The sequence below is a fragment of the Schistocerca piceifrons genome, chromosome 9, assembly GCF_021461385.2.
Source record: "Schistocerca piceifrons isolate TAMUIC-IGC-003096 chromosome 9, iqSchPice1.1, whole genome shotgun sequence".
NCBI lineage: Eukaryota > Metazoa > Arthropoda > Insecta > Orthoptera > Acrididae > Schistocerca > Schistocerca piceifrons.
In genome coordinates, this window is record NC_060146.1 from 85,850,070 (window position 1) to 85,875,637 (window position 25,568).

The 25,568-nt window shown below is 44.1% G+C and overlaps 1 protein-coding gene across 1 annotated transcript in view; it reads left to right on the top strand.

The window, feature by feature from the left end:
* The window catches only part of LOC124716979 (fasciculation and elongation protein zeta-2), a 430,057-nt gene that overhangs the window by 280,417 nt on the left and 124,072 nt on the right, over positions 1 to 25,568 (top strand). The window contains exon 2 of the mRNA XM_047243583.1: positions 2,650 to 2,761. Within this exon, the coding sequence (XP_047099539.1) occupies positions 2,650 to 2,761 (112 nt within the window). The remainder of the gene's footprint in view (positions 1 to 2,649; positions 2,762 to 25,568) is intronic.

Below are 25,568 nucleotides of genomic sequence, written 5' to 3' on the forward strand. Positions count from 1 at the left end.
GAACGTCTCATTCCAGACGAGTGTAACCCCAAATGCTTGGGTAGTAGAGTAATTATGGTGTACGCGTACGTGGAGACTGTGTTTGCGCAGCAATCTCCGACTTAGTGTAACTGAGGCGGAATAAGGGGAACCAGCCCGCATTCGCCGACGCAGATGGAAAACCGCCTTAAACACCATCCACAAGCTGGCCGGCACACCGGACCTCGACACTGATCTGTGGGGCGGATTCGTGCCGGGGACCGGCACGCCTTCCCGCTCGGGAAGCAGCCCGTTAGACGGCGCAGCTAGCCAGGCGGGCACTGCTAAAAGTGGAATATAGATGATCACATTATGGGTCAAAATTAAGATTCTGGGAAATCTCTCACGAAGATGCGTGTTCGTAAGAATAAAATAGACGAATAGTCGGAGAATGAACGTTTAGCGCCCTCACAGGCTTTATCGTCACATCATCAGATATACAGGGTGTTTCAAAAATGACCGGTGTATTTGAAACGGCAATAAAAACTAAACGAGCAGCGATAGAAATACACCGTTTGTTGCAATATGCTTGGGACAACAGTACATTTTCAGGCAGACAAACTTTCGAAATTACAGTATTTACAATTTTCAACAACAGATGGCGCTGCGGTCTGGGAAACTCTATAGTACGATATTTTCCACATATCCACCATGCGTAGCAATAATATGTCGTAGTCTCTGAATGAAATTACCCGAAACCTTTGACAACGTGTCTGGCGGAATGGCTTCACATGCAGATGAGATGTACTGCTTCAGCTGTTCAATTGTTTCTGGATTCTGGCGGTACACCTGGTCTTTCAAGTGTCCCCACAGAAAGAAGTCACAGACAGGGGTTCATGTCTGGCGAATAGGGAGGCCAATCCACGCCGCCTCCTGTATGTTTCGGATAGCCCAAAGCAATCACACGATCATCGAAATATTCATTCAGGAAATTAAAGACGTCGGCCGTGCGATGTGGCCGGGCACCATCTTGCATAAACCACGAGGTGTTCGCAGTGTCGTCTAAGGCAGTTTGTACCGCCACAAATTCACGAAGAATGTCCAGATAGCGTGATGCAGTAATCGTTTCGGATCTGAAAAATGGGCCAATGATTCCTTTGGAAGAAATGGCGGCCCAGACCAGTACTTTTTGAGGACGCAGGGACGATGGGACTGCAACATGGGGCTTTTCGGTTCCGCCAGTTCTGTTTATTGACGAAGCCGTCCAGGTAAAAATAAGCCTCGTCAGTAAACCAAATGCTGCCCACATGCATATCGCCGTCATCAATCCTGTGCACTATATCGTTAGCGAATGTCTCTCGTGCAGCAATGGTAGCGGCGCTGAGGGGTTGGCGCGTTTGAATTTTGTATGGATAGAGGTGTAAACTCTGGCGCATGAGACGATACGTGGACGTTGGCGTCATTTGGACCGCAGCTGCAACATGGCGAACTGAAACCCGAGGCCGCTGTTGGATCACCTGCTGCACTAGCTGCGCATTGCCCTCTGTGGTTGCCGTACACGGTCGCCCTACTTTTCCAGCACGTTCATCCGTCACGTTCCCAGTCCGTTGAAATTTTTCAAACAGATCCTTTATTGTATCGCTTTTCGGTCCTTGGTTACATTAAACCTCCGTTGAAAACTTCGTCTTGTTGCAACAACACTGTGTTCTAGGCGGTGGAATTCCAACACCAGAAAAATCCTCTGTTCTAAGGAATAAACCATGTTGTCTACAGCACACTTGCACGTTGTGAACAGCACACGCTTACAGCAGAAAGACGACGTACAGAATGGCGCACCCACAGACTGCGTTGTCTTCTATATCTTTCACATCACTTGCGTAACTACTGTAATTTCGAAAGTTTGTCCGCCTGAAAATGTACTGTTGTCCCAAGCATATTGCAACAAACGGTGTATTTCTATCGCTGCTCGTGTAGTTTTTATTGCCGTTTCAAATATACCGGTCATTTTTGAAACACCCTGTACAAACAACTATTACACTATACTAGTACTTACAAAGCCCATATGACCATCCCGATATATACGCCTATAATATTAATAATAATGTAATGTAATAGAAATATTAAGTTATCTTGCTCATGGAGTAAGACGAACAATTTATGGGTGCAATGCGGTTCAGAATAGGGCGTCAGTGTGCATCAATCGTATATGCCCCAACTCGTTAGCCCTCCGGGACAAAATGGTGGATTCTCTGTAGATTATTATTATTATTATTATTATTTATATTATGTATTTCATAGTGGAGCGAAGAAAAAAAGAAGGCTGACAGAATTCAAAACCAGCGCGCGAACGTTTTCGATTATTGCTGTCACTACGGCAAAAATTATCGCTATCGCAAACTTCTGAGGTTTAACTCTAACGATATTAAATCTCCTGATTTATTCTGACTACATACCATTACCCTTTGGTTATTGTTATGTACGGTTAACTCTGTAAGAATATCTGGTTAGATGTAAGAGGATCCCTGGAAGCACCAACGTTACCAAAATGCATAAATAAATAAAAATAAGTAAACCGACCACCTAAACTTTTTTTACAAAGGTCCTTGTGTTTCTTCTGTTGTCTGAAATTGTTCGCTCGCCTCTCCTTATGATCTGCTACAGTTACATATTTTTCTCTTGTCTGTGTTTCAGGATGTGGTGGACGATCACAGGGAACTTCGGGAACATACTGCCCATCGACTGGTCCAAGTCTTACGCCCGAAAGCTGCACATGCCCACACTCAACTTGAACGAGAACAATAAGGTGAGCACGTCGCCTCGTTACAATCATCCACATTCGAGTCACGTGTCATAAACGCCATGCTGCGCGGCATAATATTCCGGGCTCATTAAGGTCTCAAAACACGTTCCTTGCTGAGCATGTGTGAGACACGATGAGACAGCCTCTAGTTCTGTGTGCATTACTGGCAACATCCCGTTAGACCTATTGCTGAACACTGCCTGTCGGTTGGTACCGGAGAAGAGCTGTTTCTGAACTATAGCATTAGTGAATGAACTGGCCGTGAGACCCTGTCTGAGATTGTTAGGTAGTTAGTTAGTTACATGTGCCATATATCATTTGAACGGCTTTTTTATCGAATGATGTGGAACGAGTAAGTTTCTAGGATATGTATATGTTGTTGTTGTTGTTGTGGTCTTCAGTCCTGAGACTGGTTTGATGCAGCTCTCCATGCTACACTATCCTGTGCAAGCTTCTTCATCTCCCAATACGTACTGCAGCCTACATCCTTCTGAATCTGTTTAGTGTATTCATCTCTTGGTCTTCCTCTACGATTTTTACCCTCCACGCTGCCCTCCAATACTAAATTGGTGATCCCTTGATGCCTCAGAACATGTCTTACCAACCGATACCTTCTTCTTGTCAAGTTGTGCCACAAACTCCTCTTCTCCCCAATTCTATTCAAACTTCCTCATTAGTTACGTGATCTACCCATCTAATCTTCAGCATTCTTCTGTAGCACCACATTTCAAAGGCTTCTATTCTCTTCTTGTACAAACTATTTATCGTCCATGTTTCACTTCGATACATGGCTACACTCCATACAAATACTTTCAGAAACGACTTCCTGACATTTAAATCTATACTCGATGTTAACAAATTTCTCTTCTTCAGAAACGCTTTCCTTGCCATTGCCAGTCTACATTTTATATCCTCTCTACTTCGACCATCATCAGTTACTTTGCTCCCCAAATAACAAAACTTTCATTTCCTAATCTAATTCCCTCAGCATCGCCCGACTTAATTCGACTACATTCCATTATCCTCGATTTGCTTTTGTTGATGTTCATCTTACATCCTCCCTTCAAGACACTGTCCATTCCGTTCAACTGCTCTTCCAAGTCCTATGCTGTCTCTGACAGAATTACAATGTCATCGGCGAACCTCAAAGTTTTTATTTCTTTTCCATGGATTTTAATACCTACTCCGAACTTTTCTTTTGTTTTCTTTACTGCTTGCTCAATATACAGATTGAATAACATCGGGGAGAGGCTACAACCCTGTCTCACTCCCTTCCCAACCACTGCTTCCCTTTCATGTCCCTCGACTCTTATAACTGCCATCTGGTTTCTGTACAAATTGTAAATAGCCTTTCGCTCCCTGTATTTTACCCCTGCCACCTTCAGAATTTGAAATAGATTATTCCAGTCAATATTGTCAAAAGCTTTCTCCAAGTCTACAAATGCTAGAAACGTAGGTTTGCCTTTTCTTAATCTAGCTTCTAAGATAAGTCGTAGGGTCAGTATTGCCTCACGTGTTCCCATATTTCTACGGAATCCAAACTGATCTTCCCCGAGGCCGGCTTCTACCAGTTTTTCCATTAGTCTGTAAAGAATTCATGTTAGTAATTTGCAGCCGTTACTTATTAAACTGATAGTTCGATAATTTTCACATCTGTGAGCGCCTGCTTTCTTTGGGATTGGAATTATTACATTCTTCTTTAAGTCTGAGGGTATTTCGCCTGTCTCATACATTTTGCTCACCAGATGGTAGAGTTTTGTCAGGACTGGGTCTCCCAAGGCTGTCAGTAGTTCTAATGGAATGTTGTCTACACCCGGGGCCTTGTTTCGACTTAGGTCTTTCAGTGCTCTATCAAATTCTTCACGCAGTATCATATCTCCCATTTCATCTTCATCTACATCCTCTTCCATTTCCATAATATTGTCCTCAAGAAAATCGCCCTTGTATAGTCCTTCTATATACTCCTTCCACCTTTCTGCTTTCCCTTCTTTGCTTAGAACTGGGTTTCCATCTGAGCCCTTGATATTCATACAAGTGGTTCTCTTTTCCCCAAAGGTCTCTTTAATTTTCCTGTAGGCAGTATCTATCTTACCCCCAGTGAGGTAAGCCTCTACATCCTTACATTTGTCCTCTAGCCATGCTTGCTTAGCCATTTTGCACTTCCTGTCGATCTCATTTTTGAGACGTTTGTATTCCTGTTTGCCTGCTTCATTTATATGTATGTATATGTATGTAGTGTTAATATCAACGAACATACCAGAATGATTTGGCAAGTCTGGTAAATTTTCACGAAAGAATGAAATAATTTTGTTCTGCTTTCGTAGTAGGGAAGCTTCATTATTGCAAGGATCATGTAAAGAAATTCAACAATGTACAGCGTAAGTTCATTGTTCACAGCCGTCTGGATTTGTCAGTGTGTCGACAGCGGTTGAAAAATGGAGGAAACTGAGTTTCGTGCTGTTAACAAAAATTTTCATTTGAAGGCGTGGACTGGCGCACCAATCAAAAAACAATTCTTTGAAGTTCACGCGGACTTTGCACCATCGTTGAAGACCGTTTACTTTTCGATTAATGAATTTAAACGTACTCGGACAATAGCCGAAGACGAAGCGCGCTCAGGGCGTCCAGTTCAGCCCACGACAAAGGAAACCATTGATAAAATCCATCATATGGTAATGCAAGACCACCGAATAAAAATTCGTGTGACTGCAAAGATTGCAGGCGTTTCCACTGAGCGAATGCATAACTTTCTGCACTGAGAATTGGCTATGGACAAGCTGCGTGTGAGGTGGATGCTGCGATTGTTCACAGTCGACCAAAAGCACATACGGCACCACATTTCAGCACTTTGTTTGGCGATATTCAGTTGCAGTCGTCAAGACTTTTTGTGCCGATTTGTGACTTTTGGTGAAACCTAGATCCACCATTACACACCAGAGTCAAAACGGCAGTCAAAACAATGGACAAAGGCTGGTGAAAGTGCATCGAAGAAGATAAAGGCGATTTTGTCAGCTGGTAAGGAGATGGCCACTGTTTCTTGGGATTCCCAAAGAATAATCGTCATAGATTACTTGGAAAAAGGCAGAACCATAATTGTACCCTTTTATGCTTCATTGCTGAATCGTTTGAAACTTGCGTTAGTTGTAAAAAGACCAAGGTTGGCAGGCAAGCCGCCGGAGTGGCCGTGCGGTTCTAGGCGCTACAGTCTGGAACCCAGAGGGCGCTACGGTCGCAAGTTCGAATCCTGCCTCGGGCATGGATGTGTGTGATGTCCTTAGGTTAGTTAGGTTTAAGTAGTTCTAAGTTCCAGGCGACTGATGACCTCAGAAGTTAAGTCGCATACTGCTCAGAGCCATTTGGTTGGCAGGCAAAAGAGTGCTCTCTCACCAGGATAAAGCACCATCCCACACATCAGCGATAACAATGACGAAACTGCATGAACTGGGCTTTGAATTTTGTTACTCATCCACCTTACACACCACACTTGGCCCCAAATGACTTTTTCCTGTTTCCTAGCTTGAAACTTAGGCTTGCTGGGGGAAATTTTCATCAAACGAGGTAACGATAGTTACTGTCAACGAATATTTTGCAGAGTTGACAGAACCAATTTTTCCCACGAGATGAAAAAGCTGGACGATCGCTGGACTAAGAGAAAATGCCTGAAAGGAGACTATGTCGTGATGTAACGTGAGTTATTTACGAAACAACCATTTTTATTGCTTTTTTACGAGACTTATCAAACCATCGTCGCATTTTTTTAGTCCTACCCGTGCTACTATACTTAAAACGTAGGTGTGGCATTTTTCTTACTGGCTACCAGTTTTTTTTAAAAAATCGTGCATCGAATACAAGGAGTTATCCAAGAGAAATGAATTTAGGTTACATTTAAAACTTGCATTGCTCTCTGTCAGGCATTTTATGTTATTCTTTAGATAATCAATTTTTTTGTTGCTGTATATTGAATTTTTTTCTGAGTCACTGACAACTTTAGTACTGGCTAATGAAGGTCATTTTTTCCTCTAGTGGTGGAGGTGTGGTCATCACTATTCTTCTCGAATTATGATGGGTTAATTATGATAAATTTCATTAGCGAATATATATATATTGTGATGGTGCAGTTAAAATGCCTAGCTCTTTGAAAATGTAACTATACGAAGACCGCAGGCGGACGCCACATATTATTTTTACTGCTCGCTTTTGCGTACTGAGTAATTTGTTTCTAAATGAAGTTACCCCAGAAAATTATTCCGTATCACATTATTGAGTGGAAACATATAAAAGAATATGCCAGGAGAATGATTCGTTTGTTTTCAAGACTAGCAAATATACAAATAGCAAAAGCAGCTGAACTTAATTGTTTGAGAAGCTCTGTAATATGCTTCTTCCAGTTCAAGTTTCTATCACAATGTACACTCAGGAAACTGGAGCATTCTACCCTATTTACTGGCGCCAGTTCATGTACTACAACTATTGTCGTGGCTGTGTTTCCTGTACAGAACTGAATAAAGTGTGTTTTCTCTAAAGTAACGGAGAGTACATTTTCAGAGGAGCACTTGATAAGTGTTTGAGAAACACCATAAACAGTCTCTTCTGTTGCCTTTTGTCTGGTGAGATCTATTATAAGATTAGTATCGTCTACAAAACGGAAAAATTTTGCTTGTTGAATGGTTAAGTGGAAGGTCATACACATCTATAAGGAATACGAGTCGACGCAAAATTGAATCCTGTGGGACTCCCTCTGTGATTTTACCCCAGTCACTGATATTTTCTGCCTTTCCAAAATCGTGTGAATAACTCAGAACAACCTTTTGCATTGTGTTTCTTAGGTCGGTATTACACTGTCATATTCCTTTGATAAAGGAAAGGGGTATTACACTGTCGTCATATTTTTTGCCAAATTTCAAGATGGCGGACGTCAACGCGTTACTATGCGCTGCAGTTGCTAGTGCCACGATTACATTGTGCGTGTATTTGGAAGAAAAGCGGCGGAAGAAAGGAAAAATACTTGGATGAAGCCCTACGTATTACGTCGAGATTATAAAAGCATTCAGCAAAATCTGTTACGAGACCTGCAAGTGGAGTAAGTTAAGTCTTAAAATTTTAATTACTTACGAAGAGATGAGAGTGTATTTCAGCATTTGCTCATTAAAGTGGCTTTTCATATTACAAAACAGAATATCCTCTTGAGAAATGCTATATGTGCCGAAGACAGGCAAACTGTGACAATATGATTTCTGGATACATGAGAGAGCTACGCTGGTTTACGACACAGAACTCAAATATCACATTGCACATTAACCAAAAGAATGCCAAAAACGTGTGAAGCAATTTGCAAGGCATTGAAGGGGAATATGTGAATGTAAGTAAATGTTTAGTGCACTGTATGGGCAATAACTATTTTTAATTTTGAATAATTAATGGTTATTTTCATCATGGCAGCGAAAACCGTTACAAATTGTCTCGAATGAATTCATTCGAGACAATAATTAATGGAATTGGTGTTCCAACAACCACAAGATTAATAAAAAGTACGGAACAGATGAAGCGCTTCTTAACTTGTCGAAGTAGGTTCATTAAAAAAAAAAAGTCGAAGGAACAAACCAACTTTGAAGCCACGTTAACAAACACACTACAGAGACGTCAAATAGCTGTAGAGACGCCAGCGCTCGAAGTGGTTATATTTCACGTTGCAGTGAACAGAAGACGAACGACTTTTATTAACAAATCTTAGGCGACGCCCTAGATTTGATCATATTTATTTGATGACAGGCGAGATTTGACAAACTTTCCTATTACACCATCAAATTTCTTTGACACATCAACTTTGACAAAGAAATATGTTAGTATAATACCGGCGTAAGGTACGACCGACCACCGCGTATCCCATAAGCCATTGGCGGCGCGCGTGTGCGGTATGAACTCCATACTGTGAGGGGATGCACAGCACACTCCCTCCCGTTGTCGGGTCGGGACACCTGGCGGCGCTGGTAGCATTTAGTGAAGTAGCTCCTCATTCGGCATCAGAGGGCCGAGTGCGTCACGTGCTAGTGCTCCCACCAAGGGGGGGGGGGGGGGGGGGGGGGAAATCCCTCGCAGCACCGGGAATCGAACCAGGGTCCTCCGCATGATAGATAGCCTCAGTGACCACTGAGTTACAGACTCGGACATTTTGTGACATATGTATAGTAATGTGAGGTCCTAGCTATCACGTTTGTCTCACTAAATTTTATTTCGTGATCACCGTCATTGAAAACGTGTTCCGCTACAGCTGATTTGTCAATCTGTCCCAATCTACAGTTCCTTTTGTATTCCGTTAGGCGGGTATTAACACTCCTTTCAGTTGTTCCAATATAAATCATGCCACAGCTACACGGAATTTTATACACACCTGGGGTAGCTAAGGGGTGTCGTGCGTCTTTCACCGATCTTAAACTTTCACTAATTTTCTTGGTAGGTCGAAAGATTGTCTCCACTTGAAACTTGGCCAAAACTTTCCCAATACGGTCCGTGATGTTATGAAGAAATGGAAGAAAAACTTTTCCAGCTGACGGTTGTTATTGTCGTGTATTTCCGGAAAGATTAGAGAACTAATTAGGGTGCGAGACAACTATGACAGTGAAAAAAAGTAGAAGTGTCTTACACAGTTCCTAGGAAGATGGGTGGTAGATGGAAAGCAAAGAGCTTACAGTAGAAGGGATCCAGTGTTGGAGGAATCAGAACGACTTTCGTTTACGAAACGGTCGTTTCCAAACTAATGTCCCGTATCTCAAATTGATACCTTAACCTTCCCCATTATTCCGCAAAGTTTGTAACACACGGTTATCTCCCTCTACTTAATTTAGAGTGGTCGCCAATGCTTCATCGAATCAATTTTGTTTTTAATCTCAGTCATTTTTATTTCACTCTTCAGGGAGCAGCGAGTAACGTACCCCCCCGCCTTAAAACCAATGTTTTCTAGAATCAAAAGTCAATCATTTCCTGAAATGCACGAGAATTCTGTAATGAATTAAAACGCTGTACCCAGATTCCAGGAGGATGCAAGTGCTCCCCCCCCCCCCCCCCCCCCCCCCGCCAACCCCTCCGCACCTGTAACGGTGGCTTCTGCGACTGTGGTACCTATGCAAAAAACAGCGTGAAAGTTTATATCAAAGCACTTTTAGTGGAAAGCAACCCGAGAGGAGCAGGTTTTGAATTTCCATCTCGTCACCCATATTCTACCCTCCGTAAGCGTCTTGGATGAATGTTGGATCGGTTCACTGAAGAATAGCACGCTCGATTCCGTTCCTAATTTGTCCTCCGTCCTTGTACAACTTAGCAAGAGCTCATCTTTTTATCGGCACAGATAGCAACAACACGTTAGGTTATTCGTTCTTTGTCTTACTTGCTGATATTTCATGATCAGTCTTTTTTTATCCCACGGGTCTCTCGGAAAAGCCCAGTCCTGTGTGCACCACTTGCTCCGCGCTCCGTTTCGCAGACCCGTTATCGCGTTCAGGCTCTTTATGGCTGGAGAACTCAATCTTTTCATTGATTTTTTTCGCTCAAACTTCCACTGCGCAGCCGTTATCTGAAAACAGTTGCTACAACTCACTCAATAAGTGTCCCTGTCAATGTAACACATTTTATACACTCTGTTATCACGATGCCGGAGACAGTTTCTCTTGTGGATTAATCACACTCCTTATCGGAGATAGCTGTTAATGAATTACTCGTGGCAGAATGATGCAACTAATTACAGAACTTGCGACAGACTCGGTTGCGCATTGTTACAGAAATGGTGACACGACCCAAGAAGGTGATAGGTGAGATTTGCTCCTTATTTCTGAATTTTGAAAAGTGTGCGCCAATTCGTAAGGAACAAATTCGCAGGTATTGATGGTATACCAGTGCAGTTCTTGGGGACACCTTTCCAGACAGCCCAACAATAAACGGCACATGCTTTTCAACGAAATTTTTGTGACTGGGTAAATACCATCACATATTGGAATTGCAGAAGAAACTAAGATCGGTTCGACGTGAGAATTACCTCCAAGACATTATAGTAACACGTACAGGGGCACAGAAAACTGTCGAAACTTGTTGTTATCAAGTACTCTCATCAAGAAAGCAATATTTTTTTTACTGAATCCTGATATTTTTCGTATATCAGCACTTTTTTTTATCGAATGAACCAAGTAATAGTGTATTACATTTTTATTATTATCAAAAAGTGAGGCCCTCACGGCTCAGTTTCAGTACATTGAACAATTGACTACTCGGCTGTTTTTTTCTGACAGTCTGTTCTGTAGTTTCATGTTTAAAGTTGAAGGTTTTTAAATTCTGTAATCTGCAATGAGAGTAAAGACATTATTTGATTTCAGGATAGGATTATTCTATTTCAGACAATCTCTCTATTATAGATAGACATTAAAAACATAAATGGAGATACTGGAGCCAGTAGACAGTATCTACTGCAATCTTTTTGTTATACACTAACTTCTTTCTCGTGGTATGGCGCAAGTGGGACTTTGGATTATGGAGGGAGCTGTCCTAAGATAGTCCATGCAGCTGTGCAAAGCTACTGCGCCAGTGTGGCGTAGTGGTTGGCGCATCTGCCTACTGAGTACTCGCCTAATAGTTCGGAACACTCTATCCTGTTTATCATTTCTTTTTTGTTACTAATTTAATGAGAGGTTCAAATGGTTCAAATGGCTCTGAGCACTATGGGACTTAACATCTGTGGTCATCAGTCCCCTAGAACTTAGAACTACTTAAACCTAACTAACCTAAGGACATCACACACATCCATGCCCGAGGCAGGATTCGAACCTGCGACCGTAGCGGTCACGCGGTTCCAGACTGAAGCGCCTAGAACCGCACGGCCAACCCCCCGGCTGAGTTGTAGGGTTTTTCTATAAAGCTAACAAACACAACAGATACACATAACGAAGACTTTAGTCATCAGTAATACGAGGATATTCTCACCCTGTGTTTAAAACAGTCTGCTAACGCTGGCGGAACTTTTCGATTCCGCGACTGTAGAAATCACGTGGTTTTGAGGCGAAGAACTCCTAGAGCCGTGTTGGGAGCGTATTTTCACCCGACAAGGAAGTTCCTTGAAGGTTGTTCGATCAGAGAGCGGAAAAAGTGAAAATCTGAGGACGCAAGATCAGGCGAATAAGGTGGTACTGAATGACTTCCAACCCACCTCCTGTATAGTATTCTTGTCTGTCTAGCACAATGCGGGCGGGCGTTACCGTGGAGTAGCGTCACATCACGCAGTCTTCCTGGTCGTTGTTCTTGGACTGCGTCTGCAAGACGTCTCAGTTGTTGACATTCAAATGTCAGCAGCGATGGCTACACCTCGGGGAAGCAATTCGTAGCACACCATACTGTCGCTGTTCCACCAAAGCATAGCATTACCTTTTGCGACTCCGCGCAGGTATTCATATGGGGAGTTGCTGCATTATTTGGGCTCACCCATTCCGTTCTTTTCCTTGTGTTAGCATTGTTGTTGTTGTGGTCTTCAGTCCTGAGACTGGTTTGATGCAGCTCTCCATGCTACTCTATCCTGTGCAAGCTTCATCATCTCCCAGTACCTACTGCAACCTACATCGTTCTGAATCTGCTTAGTGTATTCATCTCTTGGTCTCCCCCTATGATTTTTACCCTCCACGCTGCCCTCCAATACTAAAATCCCTTGATGCCTCAGAACATGTCCTACCAACCGATCCCTTCTTCTGGTCAAGTTGTGCCACAAACTTCTCTTCTCCCCAATCCTATTCAATACTTCATCATTAGTTATGTGATCTACCCATCTAATCTTCAGCATTCTTCTGTAGCACCACATTTCAAAAGCTTCTATTCTCTTCTTGTCCAAACTATTTACCGTCCATGTTTCACTTCCATACATGGCTACACTCCATACAAATACTTTCAGAAATAACTTCCTGACACTTAAATCTATACTCGATGTTAACAAATTTCTCTTCTTCAGAAACGCTTTCCTTGCCATTGCCAGTCTACATTTTACATCCTCTCTACTTCGTCCATCATCAGTTAGCATAAGGCCACCATTTCTCGTTACCAGTAATGCCACAAAATAGGAATGTTAGGTGTTGTTCACGAGCCACTCTATGGCAAGCAAGCAGAGATGACCACCCACTGATTTTTATGTTTTTGGCTTAGGGCATGCGGTACCCACGCAGCCGAGTCTTGAACCTTCCCCATTACATGCAAATGTCACACGATAGTGGAATGATCACATTTGCTATTTCTGTAGCACTCTGTGCGTCATTGTGGATTAACGCGTTTAAACAATCTTCATCAAACCGCGATGGTCTTCCTGAACGCGGAGAATCGCTAATAACAACACGATCTTCCTTGAAACAAGGAAACATTTTCTTGCCGTGCTCTGTCCAGTGGCATTATCTCCAAACACAGCGCAAATGTTTCTGGCTGCCTTCGTTGCTGTCACCCTTATATTGAACTCAAACAGAACAGTATGCCCGAAATGTTCCGATTTCTCCACTTGGCATTGCATTTTCTAGTGTCCACATCTCCACTCACTATCTCGAAATGACAGTATGTTAACTCATACAGCAACAATGAACTACAAATAAAAAATGGCAGCCGGCCACTGTGGCCGAGCGGTTCTAGGCGCTTCAGTCCGGAACCACGCAGCTGCTACAGTCGCAGGTTCGAATCCTGCATCGTCATGTATGTGTGTAATGTCCTTAGGTTAGTTAGGTTTAATCAGTTCTAAGTCTAGGGGACTGATGACCTCAGACGTTAAGCCCCATAGTGCTTAGAGCCATAAAATGGTAATCGATAAATAATGGCATCCGTATAATGGGATCCGTCCATCCTTGAGGGATGATGGTGTAACATGCTTGGTTCATAGTCTGCAGCGTCTGCTGTGGCTAAAAAGTCCCACTCGAGAGTGGCAGTCCCTACTGCAGTGAAATTTGAGGGACTTCGAACAGAAGCCGCTCTGTCTCTTCGCTTTGTCCTCTTCCTGATTTGTTCCTGTGTGCGTTCGTCCTCTGAGAGCTTGACGCCGTTGCGCACAGTTACTCGCCACATGACACGGTCGTCTGCAATGCTTTCCCAGCGACTTAGATTGATTCTGGTCTCGATCAGGTCTCTCTTGCAGACATCCTTGAAACGAAGATGCGGTCGTCCCACTGGCCTCACACCCTCCTGAAGTTCTCCGTATTCGGTATCCGTTCACGATCCATGCGCCTGGCATGTCCCACCCATCTTAGACGCCGATGACTCAGTTCAAAGATGCTGGTTGTGCTTGCACTATGAAAGACTTCGGTGTTGGGTACTCTATCTCTCCAAGAGATCTGAAGGATCTTCCGGAGACAGCGGAGATGGAAGCTGCTGAGTCGAGATTCGTGCTTAGAAAGAGTTGTCCATGTCTCACAGCTATAGAGAAGGGTGCTTATAACACAAGCGTTGTAGACTTTTAATTTAGTTTTTGTGGTAAGCAGTCCGTTGTTCCATAATCTGTTTTTCAATCTAGCCATGACAGATGATGCCTTTGCGATTCTGTTAGTAAGTTCAGTGTCCATGGACAAGTTGCTACATATTGTGGATCCCAAGTAGGTAAAGTCATCAACTACCTGGAGAGGATTGCCATCAATGCTGATGGATGGAACGTTGGAAGTGCTCTGCGCCATGATCTCAGTCTTTCGAAGGCTGATGAGTAGACCAAATTTTTCACAGGCATGTGACAATTTGTTAATTATATACTGCAGCTCATATTCTGTGTTCGCTACTAGAGTTGCATCGGCTGCATATAACAACTCACGGATAACAACTGTATTTACTTTGGTCTTGGCCTTGAGGCGAGCAATGTTGAAAAGATTTCCATCAGGCCTCGTATGTAGATACACTCCCTCCTCACAGTCTTCAAAGGCAAATCTGAGCAGAAGGGAAAAGAAAATCCCAAATAATGTAGGAGCTAACACACACCCCTGTTTCACACCGCTATTAACAGGGAATGCTTCTGATGTTTTACCGTTGAAGCAGATTGTTGCTTGTGTTTTCTCATGGAAAGAGACAATTATTTGTAGTAGTTTAGGTGGGCATCCAGTCTTCTGCAACAGTTTGAAAAGCCCATTTCTGCTCACTAAATCAAACGCTTTAACAAGGTCAATGAAAGCAATATAAAGTGGCCTCTGCTGCTCACGACATTTCTCTTGTAGCTGTCTTAAGGAGAAGATCATATCTACGGTTGATCGGCAAGGCCTGAAGCCACACTGAGATTCTGGGTAGATTCTGGAAGCTGAGATTTGTAATCGCATTAGGATGACTCTTGTATAAGCTTTCCCGGCTAATGCCTCGGTAATTGTTACAGTCACTTCTGTTCCCTTTCTGTTTATATAGAATAACTATCCTCGAATTCCGCATACTCGTCGGGACATAACCTTCTTCCCAGCTGGTTGTGGTAAGTGAATATAAATGTCTGAGAAGAACAGACTTGTTATACTCAATAACCTCTGCAGAGATGCCATCTTCACCTGGGGCCTTTCCGTTACCAAGAGAACTTATTTCTCTACGGGCAAGGGGAAAGCCTCAGACACGGCTAACCGATTCGGCTCAAATTTGGCAGGTCGCTTGAGTACAACCTAAAACGAAGGACTCCAAGATATTTTGGGTCAACACCCCTGCAATTTTGAGAAAATCACCCCTAAAGGTTATGACGGGCAATCGACTCAAAATTGGAGGGATCGATAGATAATTGTAAATAGAGCATTTTTCATCATCAGGTATGGGGTCCGCAAATGCATAGGCGCGCAGTCCGGAACCGTGCGACTGCTACGGTCGCAGGTTTGAATCCTGCCTCGGGCATGGATGTGTGTGCTGTCCTTAGGTTAGTTAGGTTTAAGTAGTTCTAAGTTCTAGGGGACTGATGACCACGGCAGTTGAGTCCCATAGTGCTCAGAGCCATTTTTTGAACTGCAAATGCAAACTTTTCCAGAAATCGAGGAAAGAAACTTTTACAACTGCCGCTTCTGTATCCACATGGTAAACGCTTTTTGGCGACAGCGCCGATAGCGCAACGGATAAGGTAACTCGCTGGGAATTGGTAAACTCGGGTTCGAATTTCCAAAAAACCTTCACGGTATAGTACTTCAGTATCAACAAAAGTCATTTCGTTCGTCAGCTCCAAAAATCGCTCGACGATAGTCGCTCATATCAATCTGGAACGCCGAGAAACAGAACTGCCTGCTTCCAGTAGTGCATTGATAAGCATCTGTCTTGCAACACTTTTACAAACCAAAACACAGCGTCGGTAATACTGTGACAAGCTCCCAAATATATATTACAGCGCTAGTCGAAGGGTGTACATCCTCCATTATTCAGATTATGCATCTGAAAGATATGACACAACAAACAATAACCAGTTACTACGGCATAAACAGACGAGCTAATTACTACAAACTACATGCAGTACTCGTCATATGTTACTTCGGCGCATTAACGATGAAAAAATCACTATATGTATCCGCGAGGTTCTCGGCAGCCTAATAACGGAAAAAAACTCTTTCCGATTGACTTCTATAAGGCTCGTGCTGGTCACTTTTCACTCTTCGAGGTCCACAACTATGATATGACGAAGTGGCAACCGGGACAACATAACTCTCCCCGCGATCATTCTATCCCGTGCCTCGCTGTAAACAAGCGTCGCGAACTTGGCTATCTGTGATCTCTCGTGAGAAATTCGCAACACTCTTACTCGGAGTTGTTTTTATGTGACAAGGATTGAAAGTTTAATACTTTACTAACTCACGGCGTTTGGGAAATTAGATGGCCTACCTTATTATTATCATTCCTTACTGATTTACTTACCTTATTAACCCTCCTATCCCTATCAATTGAGATATGGAAAAATGCAAACGAAAAGAAGAATATCCACTGGGTTTCTTCGAGATTGATTCCCAGTCAGTTACCTTGCCGTTGCGCTGTCGATGTTGTCGGCGAAAAGCGTTTACCATGTGGGTACGGAAACGAAACTTATAAGAGTTTCTTTCCTCGATTTCTGGAAAAGTGTGCGTTTTCGGACCCCATACCTGATGATGAAAAATGTTCTGTTTACCATTATCTATCAAAAAAATGGTTCAAATGGCTCTGAGCACTATGGGACTCAACATCTGAGGTCATCAGTCCCCTAGAACTTAGAACTACTTAAACCTAACTAACCTAAGGACATCACACACATCCATGCCCGAGGCAGGATTCGAACCTGCGACCGTAGCGGTCCCGCAGTTCCAGACTGAAGCGCCTAGAACCGCTCGGCCACATCCATTATCTATCGATCCCACCAATTTTGAGTCGATTGCTCATTATAACCTTTAGGAGTAATTTTCTCAAAATTGCGGGGGTGTTGACCCAAAATATCTTAGAGTCCTTCGTTTTAGGTTGAACACAAGCGACCTGCCAAATTTCAGCCGAATCGGTTGGCCGTGTCTGAGGCCTTCCCCTTGTGAGTTCTTCCATAGTAGGCATTGCATCTAGTTCTTGCATAACTGGCATTTGTTTGATGGCGTCACATGCATCCTTGCTAACTTCATTCTCGCCTGCATACAACTCGAGATAGTGTTCAACCCACCGTTTCGCTTGTTTGCCTTCATCAGTAATGACTTCACCCGTCTTGGACTTCAGAGGAGCTGTTTTTCTGAGAGTTGGTCCAATTGCTTCCTTAATACCATCGTACATTGCCTTAGCATCCCCAGAATCGATAAATACACCCATAGAAACATGCAAAAAAAGACGCTACGAACTTATACACCAACCTAATAGATAAAATCCGAGAAAACTGTCGTTACGTTGGCGCCGACGTGCGCTAGGCTGCGAACCCTTCACCCCAGGCTCGCGCAGCTGTCTGAGGCTGAGCTGTGGCCACGTGGCGGATGGCCGGCCAGAGCGTGCGGCCGAGTCGGCACGCGGCTGCCCAGGGGTCATCTGTGTTATCAGCGCCTCTGCTCTGCTGAACGACCCCCAGCCATCTCATGATTCAGCATCCGCCACTCGCAAAGCGACGCCCGCTGCCGTAGTGGAATCGCTACAGCCGTGTTCCCCATCAGTGGCGGCTCCTAGTTACATTATGTGATCAAAAGTATCCCGACACCTGGCCGAGAATGACTTACAAGTTCTTGGTGCCCTGTTGACTGGCAGAGACCGCTGACAGTTGAACAGGGTCGGTAATGCTGGCCCATCCTTAGCCTTGATGACAGCTTCCTCTCTCGCAGGCATACGTTCAATCAGGTGCTGGAAGGTTTCTTGGTGAATGGCAGCCCATTCTTCACGGAGTGCTGCACTGAGGAGAGGTATCGATGTCGGTCGTTGAGACCACGCACGAAGCTGGCGTTCCAAAACATCCCAGATCTGTTCTATAGGGTTCATGTCAGCACTCTGTGCAGGCCATTCCACTACAGGCATGTTATTGTCTTGTAACCACTCCGCCCCAGGCCGTGCATTATGAACAGGTGGTCGATCGTGTTGAAAGATGCAATCGCCATCCCCGAACTGCTGTTCAACAGTGGGAAGCAAGAAGGTGCTTAAAACATTTATGTAGGCCTGTGCTGTGAAAGTGCCACGCAAAACAACAAGGGGTGCACGCCCCCTCCACGAAGAACACGACCACACCATAACACCACCGCCTCCGAATTTTACTGTTGGCACTGCACACGCTGCCAGATGACGTTCACCGGAAATTCGCCATACCCACACCGTGTCATCGGATCGCCACATTGTGTACACTGTCTAACGTTTTCCACTGTTCAATCGTAAAATGTTAACGCTCCTTACACCAAGCAAGGCGTCGTTTGGCATTTACCGCCGTGATGTGTGACTTCTGAGCAGCCGCTCGACCGTGAAATCCAAGTTTTCTCACCTCCCGCTAAACTGTCATAGTATCTGCTATGGATCCTGATGCAGTTTGTAATTCCTGTGTGATGGTCTGGATAGATGTCTGCCTCTTACACATTACGACCCTCTTCAACTGTCGACAGTCTCTGTCAGTCAACAGATGAGGTCGGCCTGCACGCTTTTGCGCTGTACGTGTCCCTTCACGTCTCCACTATCACATCGGAAACAGTCGACCTAGAGATGGTTAGGAGCACGGAAATGTCGCGTACAGACGTTTGACACATGTGACACCCGATCACCTGACCACGTTCGAAGTCCGTAAGTCCTGCTGAGCGTCCCATTCTGCTCTCTCACGATGTCCAATGACTAATGAGGACGCTGATACGGAGTACCTGGCAGTCAGTAGGTGGCAGTACAATGCACCTAATATGAAAATCGTGTTTTTGGGGGTGTCCTGGCACTTTTGATCATATAGTGCATACATTCTGGGTGTTCTCAAATTTTTAAATTCAGATAAATACGAGACTGCAAAATTAATAACATTCGCCCTATAGCAGCCTCTGTCAAAAATAATAATAATTTGCATAACTTGTGTGAAAAAAGGAAGAATTGTTTTTGTGGATTTTTATTGCTTTGTACACAATTAAGTACATTTTATGGCAAGAACGAAATTATGTTTAAGCTTTCACCACTCTCCGTTACGGATTTTTGTGTAACTTTCGTGGTTTTTTTTTCGGACAAACGTACAAGCTCCCTGATTCATATATTACACTACTGGCCATTAAAACTGCTACACCAAGAAGAAATGCAGATGATAAACGGGTATTCATTGGACATATTATGCTAGAACAGACATGTGATTACATTTTCACGCAATTTGGGTGCATAGATCCTGAGAAATCAGTACCCAGAACAACCACCTCTGGCCGTAATAACGGCCTTGATACGCCTTGGCATTGAGTCAAACAGAGCTTGGATGGTGTGTACAGGTACAGCTGCCCATACAGCTTCGACACGATACCACAGTTCATCAAGAATAGTGACTGGCGTATTTTGACGAGCCAGTTGCTCGGCCACCATTGACCAGAAGTTTTCAATTGGTGAGAGATCTGGAGAATACACTGGCCAGGGCAGCAGTCAAACATTTTCTCTATCCAGAAATACCCGTACAGGACCTGCAAATTGCGGTCGTGCATTATCCTGCTGAAATGTAGGGTTTCGCAGGGATCGAATGAAGGTTAGAGCCACGGGTCGTAACACATCTGAAATGTAACGTCCACTGTTCAAAGTGCCGTCAGTGCGAACAAGAGGTGACCGAGACGTGTGACCAATGGCACCCCATACCATCATGCCGGGTGATACGCCAGGATGGCGAAGACGAATACACGCTTCCAATGTGCGTTCACCGCGATGTCGCCAAACACGGATGCGACCATCATGATGCTGTACACAGAACCTGGATTCATCCGAAAAAATGACGTTTTGCCATTGGTGCACCCAGGTTCGTCGTTGAGTACACCATCACAAGCGCTCCTGTCTGTGAAGCAGCGTGCGGTTAAAGGCGCTGCAATCTGGAACCGCAGGACCGCTACGGTCGCAGGTTCGAATCCTGCCTCGGGCATGGATGTTTGTGATGTCCTTAGGTTAGTTAGGTTTAACTAGTTCTAAGTTCTAGGGGACTAATTACCTCAGCAGTTGAGTCCCATAGTGCTCAGACCCATTTGAACCATTTTTTTGATCGAGACGTGGCTGCACGATCCGTTACAGCCATGCGGATAAGATGCCTGTCATTTCGACTGCTAGTGATACGAGGCCGTTGGGATCCAGCACTGCATTCTATATTACCCTCCTGAAACCACTGATTCCATATTCTGCTAACAGTCATTGTATCTCGACCAACGCGAGCAGCAATGTCGCGATACGATAAACCGCAATCGCGATAGGCTACAATCCGATCTTTATCAAAGTCGGATACGTGATGGTACGCATTTCTCCCCCTTACACGAGGCATCACAACAACGTTTCACCAGGCAACGCCGGTCAACTGCTGTTTGTGTATGAGAAATCGGTCGGAAACTTTCCTCATGTCAGCACGTTGTAGGTGTCGCTACCGGTGCCAACCTTATGCGAATCCTCTGAAAAGCTAATCATTTGCATATCACAGCATCTTCTTCCTGTCGGTCAAATTTCGCGTCTGTAGCACGTCATCTTCGTGGTGTATCAGTTTTAATGGCCAGTAGTGTAGCTAACGAATAAATTCTTTGCCAAAAATCAAGCATTCTTATGTTGTACCCGCATAACGACTTAGGCTTATTATACAGGGTGAGTCACCTAACGTTACCGCTGGATATATTTCGTAAATCACATCAAATACTGACGAATCGATTCCACAGAACGGATGTGAGTAGAGGGGCTAGTGTAATTGTTTAATACAAACCATACAAAAATGCACGGAAGTATGTTTTTTAACACAAAACTACGTTTTTTTAAATGGAACCACGTTAGTTTTGCTAGCACATCTGAACATATAAACAAATACGTAATCTGTGCTGTTTGTTGCATTGTAAAATGTTTATTACATCCGGAGATATTGTAACCTAAAGTTGACGCTTGAAACCTCCGACGTTCAGTTGCGTGTTGTAACAAACACGGGCCACGGTCGGCGAGCAGAATCTGCAGGGACGTTGCTCGAAAATGTCCCACTGGAAACGCGTCGACGTATGTGGTATCAGCATGATGGTGCACCTGCACATTCCGCAATTAACACTAGGCTGACCCTTGACAGGATGTTCGACGGGTGTTTCATAGGACGTGGAGGACGCATAAATTGGCCAGCCCGTTCTCCTTATCTTACACCTCTGGACTTCTTTCTGTGGGGTACGTTAAAGGAGAATGTGTACCGCGATGTGCCTACAACCCCAGAGGATATGAAACAACGTATCGTGGCAGCCTGCGGCGACATTACACCAGATGTACTGCGGCGTGTACGACATTCATTACGCCAGAGACTGCAATTGTGTGCAGCAAATGATGGTCACCACATTGAACATCTATTGGCCTGACAAGTCGGGACACACTCTATTCCACTCCGTAACTGAAAACGGAAACCACGTGTGTACGTGTACCTCACCCCTCATGGTAATGTACATGTGCGTCAGTGAAAAACACCAATAAAAAAGTGTTAGCATGGGGACGTAATGTGCTGTTCCAGTCTCTTCTGTACCTAAAGTCCATCACCGTTCCCTTTAGATCCCTACGTGATTCGGTGCTCTCCGATACACACGATCGAACAGCGGAGGAGTGGTACTCAAGCGTCAACTTTAGGTTACAATATCTCCGGATGTAATTAACATTTTACAATGCAACAAACGGCACTGATTACGTATTTGTTTATATGTTGAGATGTGCTAACAAAACTAACGGGGTTCCATTTAAAAAAACGTAGGTTTGTGTTAAAAAAACATACTTCCGTGCATTTTTGTATGGTTTGTATTAACCAATTACACTAGCCGCACTCCTCACGTTCGGTCTGTGGAATCGATTCGTCAGTATTTGATGTGGTTTACGAAATATATCCAGCGGTAATGTTAGGTGACTCACCCTGTATACTTCTTTATTACATGTTCGTCTGTAGTCACGCTTATTTGATTTCGTCACATTCTCAGACAACCAATCTAATCTGGAATGCCTTAGTTTCTTTGCAGCTAACTTCCCCTGGTAGTTTTCTTTAACTTAGCGCTTAATACAGATTCAACAAAGTTCATGTTGACACTGCACAGGAGAGCCGATTCCTGCACAGTAGGCAACCAACTCCAAGTTGCCGTTTGAGGAAAGTACTATATACCTATAAGGTCTCTTGACTAGAATACGAATGAGTCGCTGAAGACCATAGGGACAAAAATACAGCGTCTTAGACGTTCCCCTCCCCTCCCACCCCATTTAAGTGAATATCAGAAAACGAGTGAGACAACTTTTCGTGAATGTTCAAATATATGTACAATGTGGGCCTGCAGTAAAGATAAGCCGTAAGATCAACAGATTTCAGAAGCGCGAATAAATGCTACGGTCTCACAATCGACGATGATGTGATTTATGGTTCTCAGTGCCTATGATAAAATCCGAAACTTTATGTACCATATCTCATTCAGAATCCCACAAAATAGGTTTTTCTCTCAGAATAACATATACTGATGTCCGATCTAATTTTAGTATCTATCACAAAGCGAAAAAAGTACTACACGAATATGTAATAAAAAAAGGAGGTTCCCATTTAAAAAAAAAAACACAGTTGATATCCGTTTGACCTATGGCAGCGGCATCTAGCGGGCCAACCATAGCGCCATCTGGTTTCCCCCTTCAAGCTAGACAAGTTTCGTTCTTTGTAGTTTTTTCGTTTGACGCTTATTTCGTGAGATATTTGGCCCGGTCACTATCAATTGACCACCCCGTATAAGACAAGTGTCTGGCGCAGTTGTTAGATCGGTTACTGCTGCTACAATAGCAGGGTATCAAGATTTAAGTGAGTTTGAACGTGGTGTTAATAGTCGGCGCATCAGCGATGGGACACACATTTCCGAGTGAGACGTGAGGATTTTCCCGTACGACCATGTCATGAATGTACCGTGAGTATCAGGAATCCGGTAAAACATCGCTGCGGCCGGAAAAAGTTCCTGCAAGAAAGAGACCAACGGCGACTGAAGAGAATCGTTCAACGTGAGGGAAGTGCAACCCTTCCGCTAACTACTGCAGATTTCAGTGCTGGGCCATAAATAAGTGTCAGCGTGAGAACCATTCAACGAAACATCATCTATTTGTGCTTTCGAAGACGAAGGCCACCTCTTGTACCTTTGACGACTGCACGACACAAAGCTTTACTCCTAGCCTGGGCCCAGAACTACCGACATTGGACTGTTGATGACTGTGTCTGGTCAGACAAGTTTTATTCCAAATTGTACCGAGCGTACGGGTATGGAAATCACCTCATGAAAGAATGTACCCTGCATGTCAGCAGCGGACTGTTCAGGCTAGTGGAGGCTCTGTAATGGTGTGGGGCGTGTGCAGTTGGTGTGCATGGGACTGCTGATACATCTGGATACGACTCTGACAGGTGACACGTACATAAGCGTGCTGTCTTATCACCTGCATCCATTCATGTCCGTTGTGAATTCCGACGAGCTTGGGCAATTCCAGCTGGACAATGCGAACTCCACACGTCCAGAATTGCTACAGAGTGGCTCCAGGAAAACTGTTCTGAGTTTAAACACTACCGCTGGCCACCAAACTCCCCAGACATGAACATTATTGAGCGTATCTGGGATGCCGTGCAACGCGCTGTTCAGAAGAGATCTCCACCCCCTCGCTCTCTTACGGATTTATGAGCTGCCCTGCAGGATTTATGTTGTCAATTCCCTCCAAGGGTACTTCACACATTAGTCGGGTCCATGCCACGTCGTGCTGCGGCACTTCTGCGTGCTCGCGGGGGACCTACAGGAAATTAGGCTGGTGTACCAGTTTCTTTGGCACTTCAGTGTATTTCGAATAATTTTTTACAGCTGTTGATCGCCAACAACGTCTGCTCTTTCACAGTTGCAAGTGAAGTGTTGCAAGCCTAGACGACAACAAGAATGGTTTCGATTCTTCGTAGTTTTTTTTTCTCCCTCTGTGAGGATCCGGTTAATAATGTTGGTGAGGGTTAGGTGATGGAATATGAGGGTCTAGAGGTGTGGAGAGAGTGAGGAATGGAGGTTTGGGTCGGCCTGGGTAACGCGCACGGATGCAGAAGTGGTTAACGGCACCGCGCGCGGTAAGCGTGAAGGCCTGGTTCGTTTACCGGTCCGGCACAAATTTTCATATGTCACTAATAGGCAGTACATCTGTGTCTCATTGAGCTGATATCTAGTCAGCGAATAAAATATCGAATTGTTTGGTTCAGCCGTGCATCTTCAATAATGTCTGTCCTTTCAGACGCGCAAGTAAAGGACTATATGTTCACCATCCACAGGATTGCGTGTTCTCTGCATCAGAATAACCAGCGATCTCTGGGAGATCTGACGACAGTGGAGGTGAGGGGACAAGTGTTCCGGAGGACAGTGTTCAGTGGACATTGTTGGGCATGGTCTACTGCAGCAGATGACCTCTTACGTGTTCCGACCGTGGACATTCCGAAATGCGGTAAGGGTGCCGCAGTTGACAACCAAAGGCGTCCTGCTATGAAAGGAAATGTTGAAAGATTACCGTCAAACCTCCTTGCCTAGGGACGCCAGATGTAAGTTGATTTCGTCAAGCCCTGAATGAAAATTGCGCATCGGATAACTGGGGAGGAGAGCTTGAGAGCGCTACCTAGAGAGCGTGCCCTTTCTGTAAGATACTAGGCAAGGGGCTGGAGGGCTCACACGCTGATGTGTGGGTCCCTGCATTCTATATCTTCTATTTTCAAATTAATTCCTTTAACTGGACTCCTATGTGATTTTTTAAAGGTGTGTTAAAGATTGATGACAATTGATTACCTATTTATTTGAAACATTATGACTCGATTTTACAGCGATTGCAGCAATTGTTCCAGTTTACAGATATTACAATTTTACAACTTATAGCTCGGGTACATTATATACTAATCTGCACGCACATTTCTACGTGCAAGACGGAATTGCGTTGGCCAAATGTATAGCACCAAAGTCTCCCAATATTTTACATGGGACATCCACTATGTGAGGAGGATAACGGGCAAACTGGGGACCAGATACATTAACACAGGGGGTCAAATTTCCTAAATTAACGAGATCATTCATTTCCTTACACAATCCGAAGCTGGAAATAAAAGAATTAGTACAAGTATTCAAATACCTCTATTCCATGCGTGAACATTGAGACAGACGCACTGAAGACATGTCTGCTCACTTACCCGTCTTCTGTAACGCGCTCCTAGAATATGGCGGGCACCCGGAGGTCT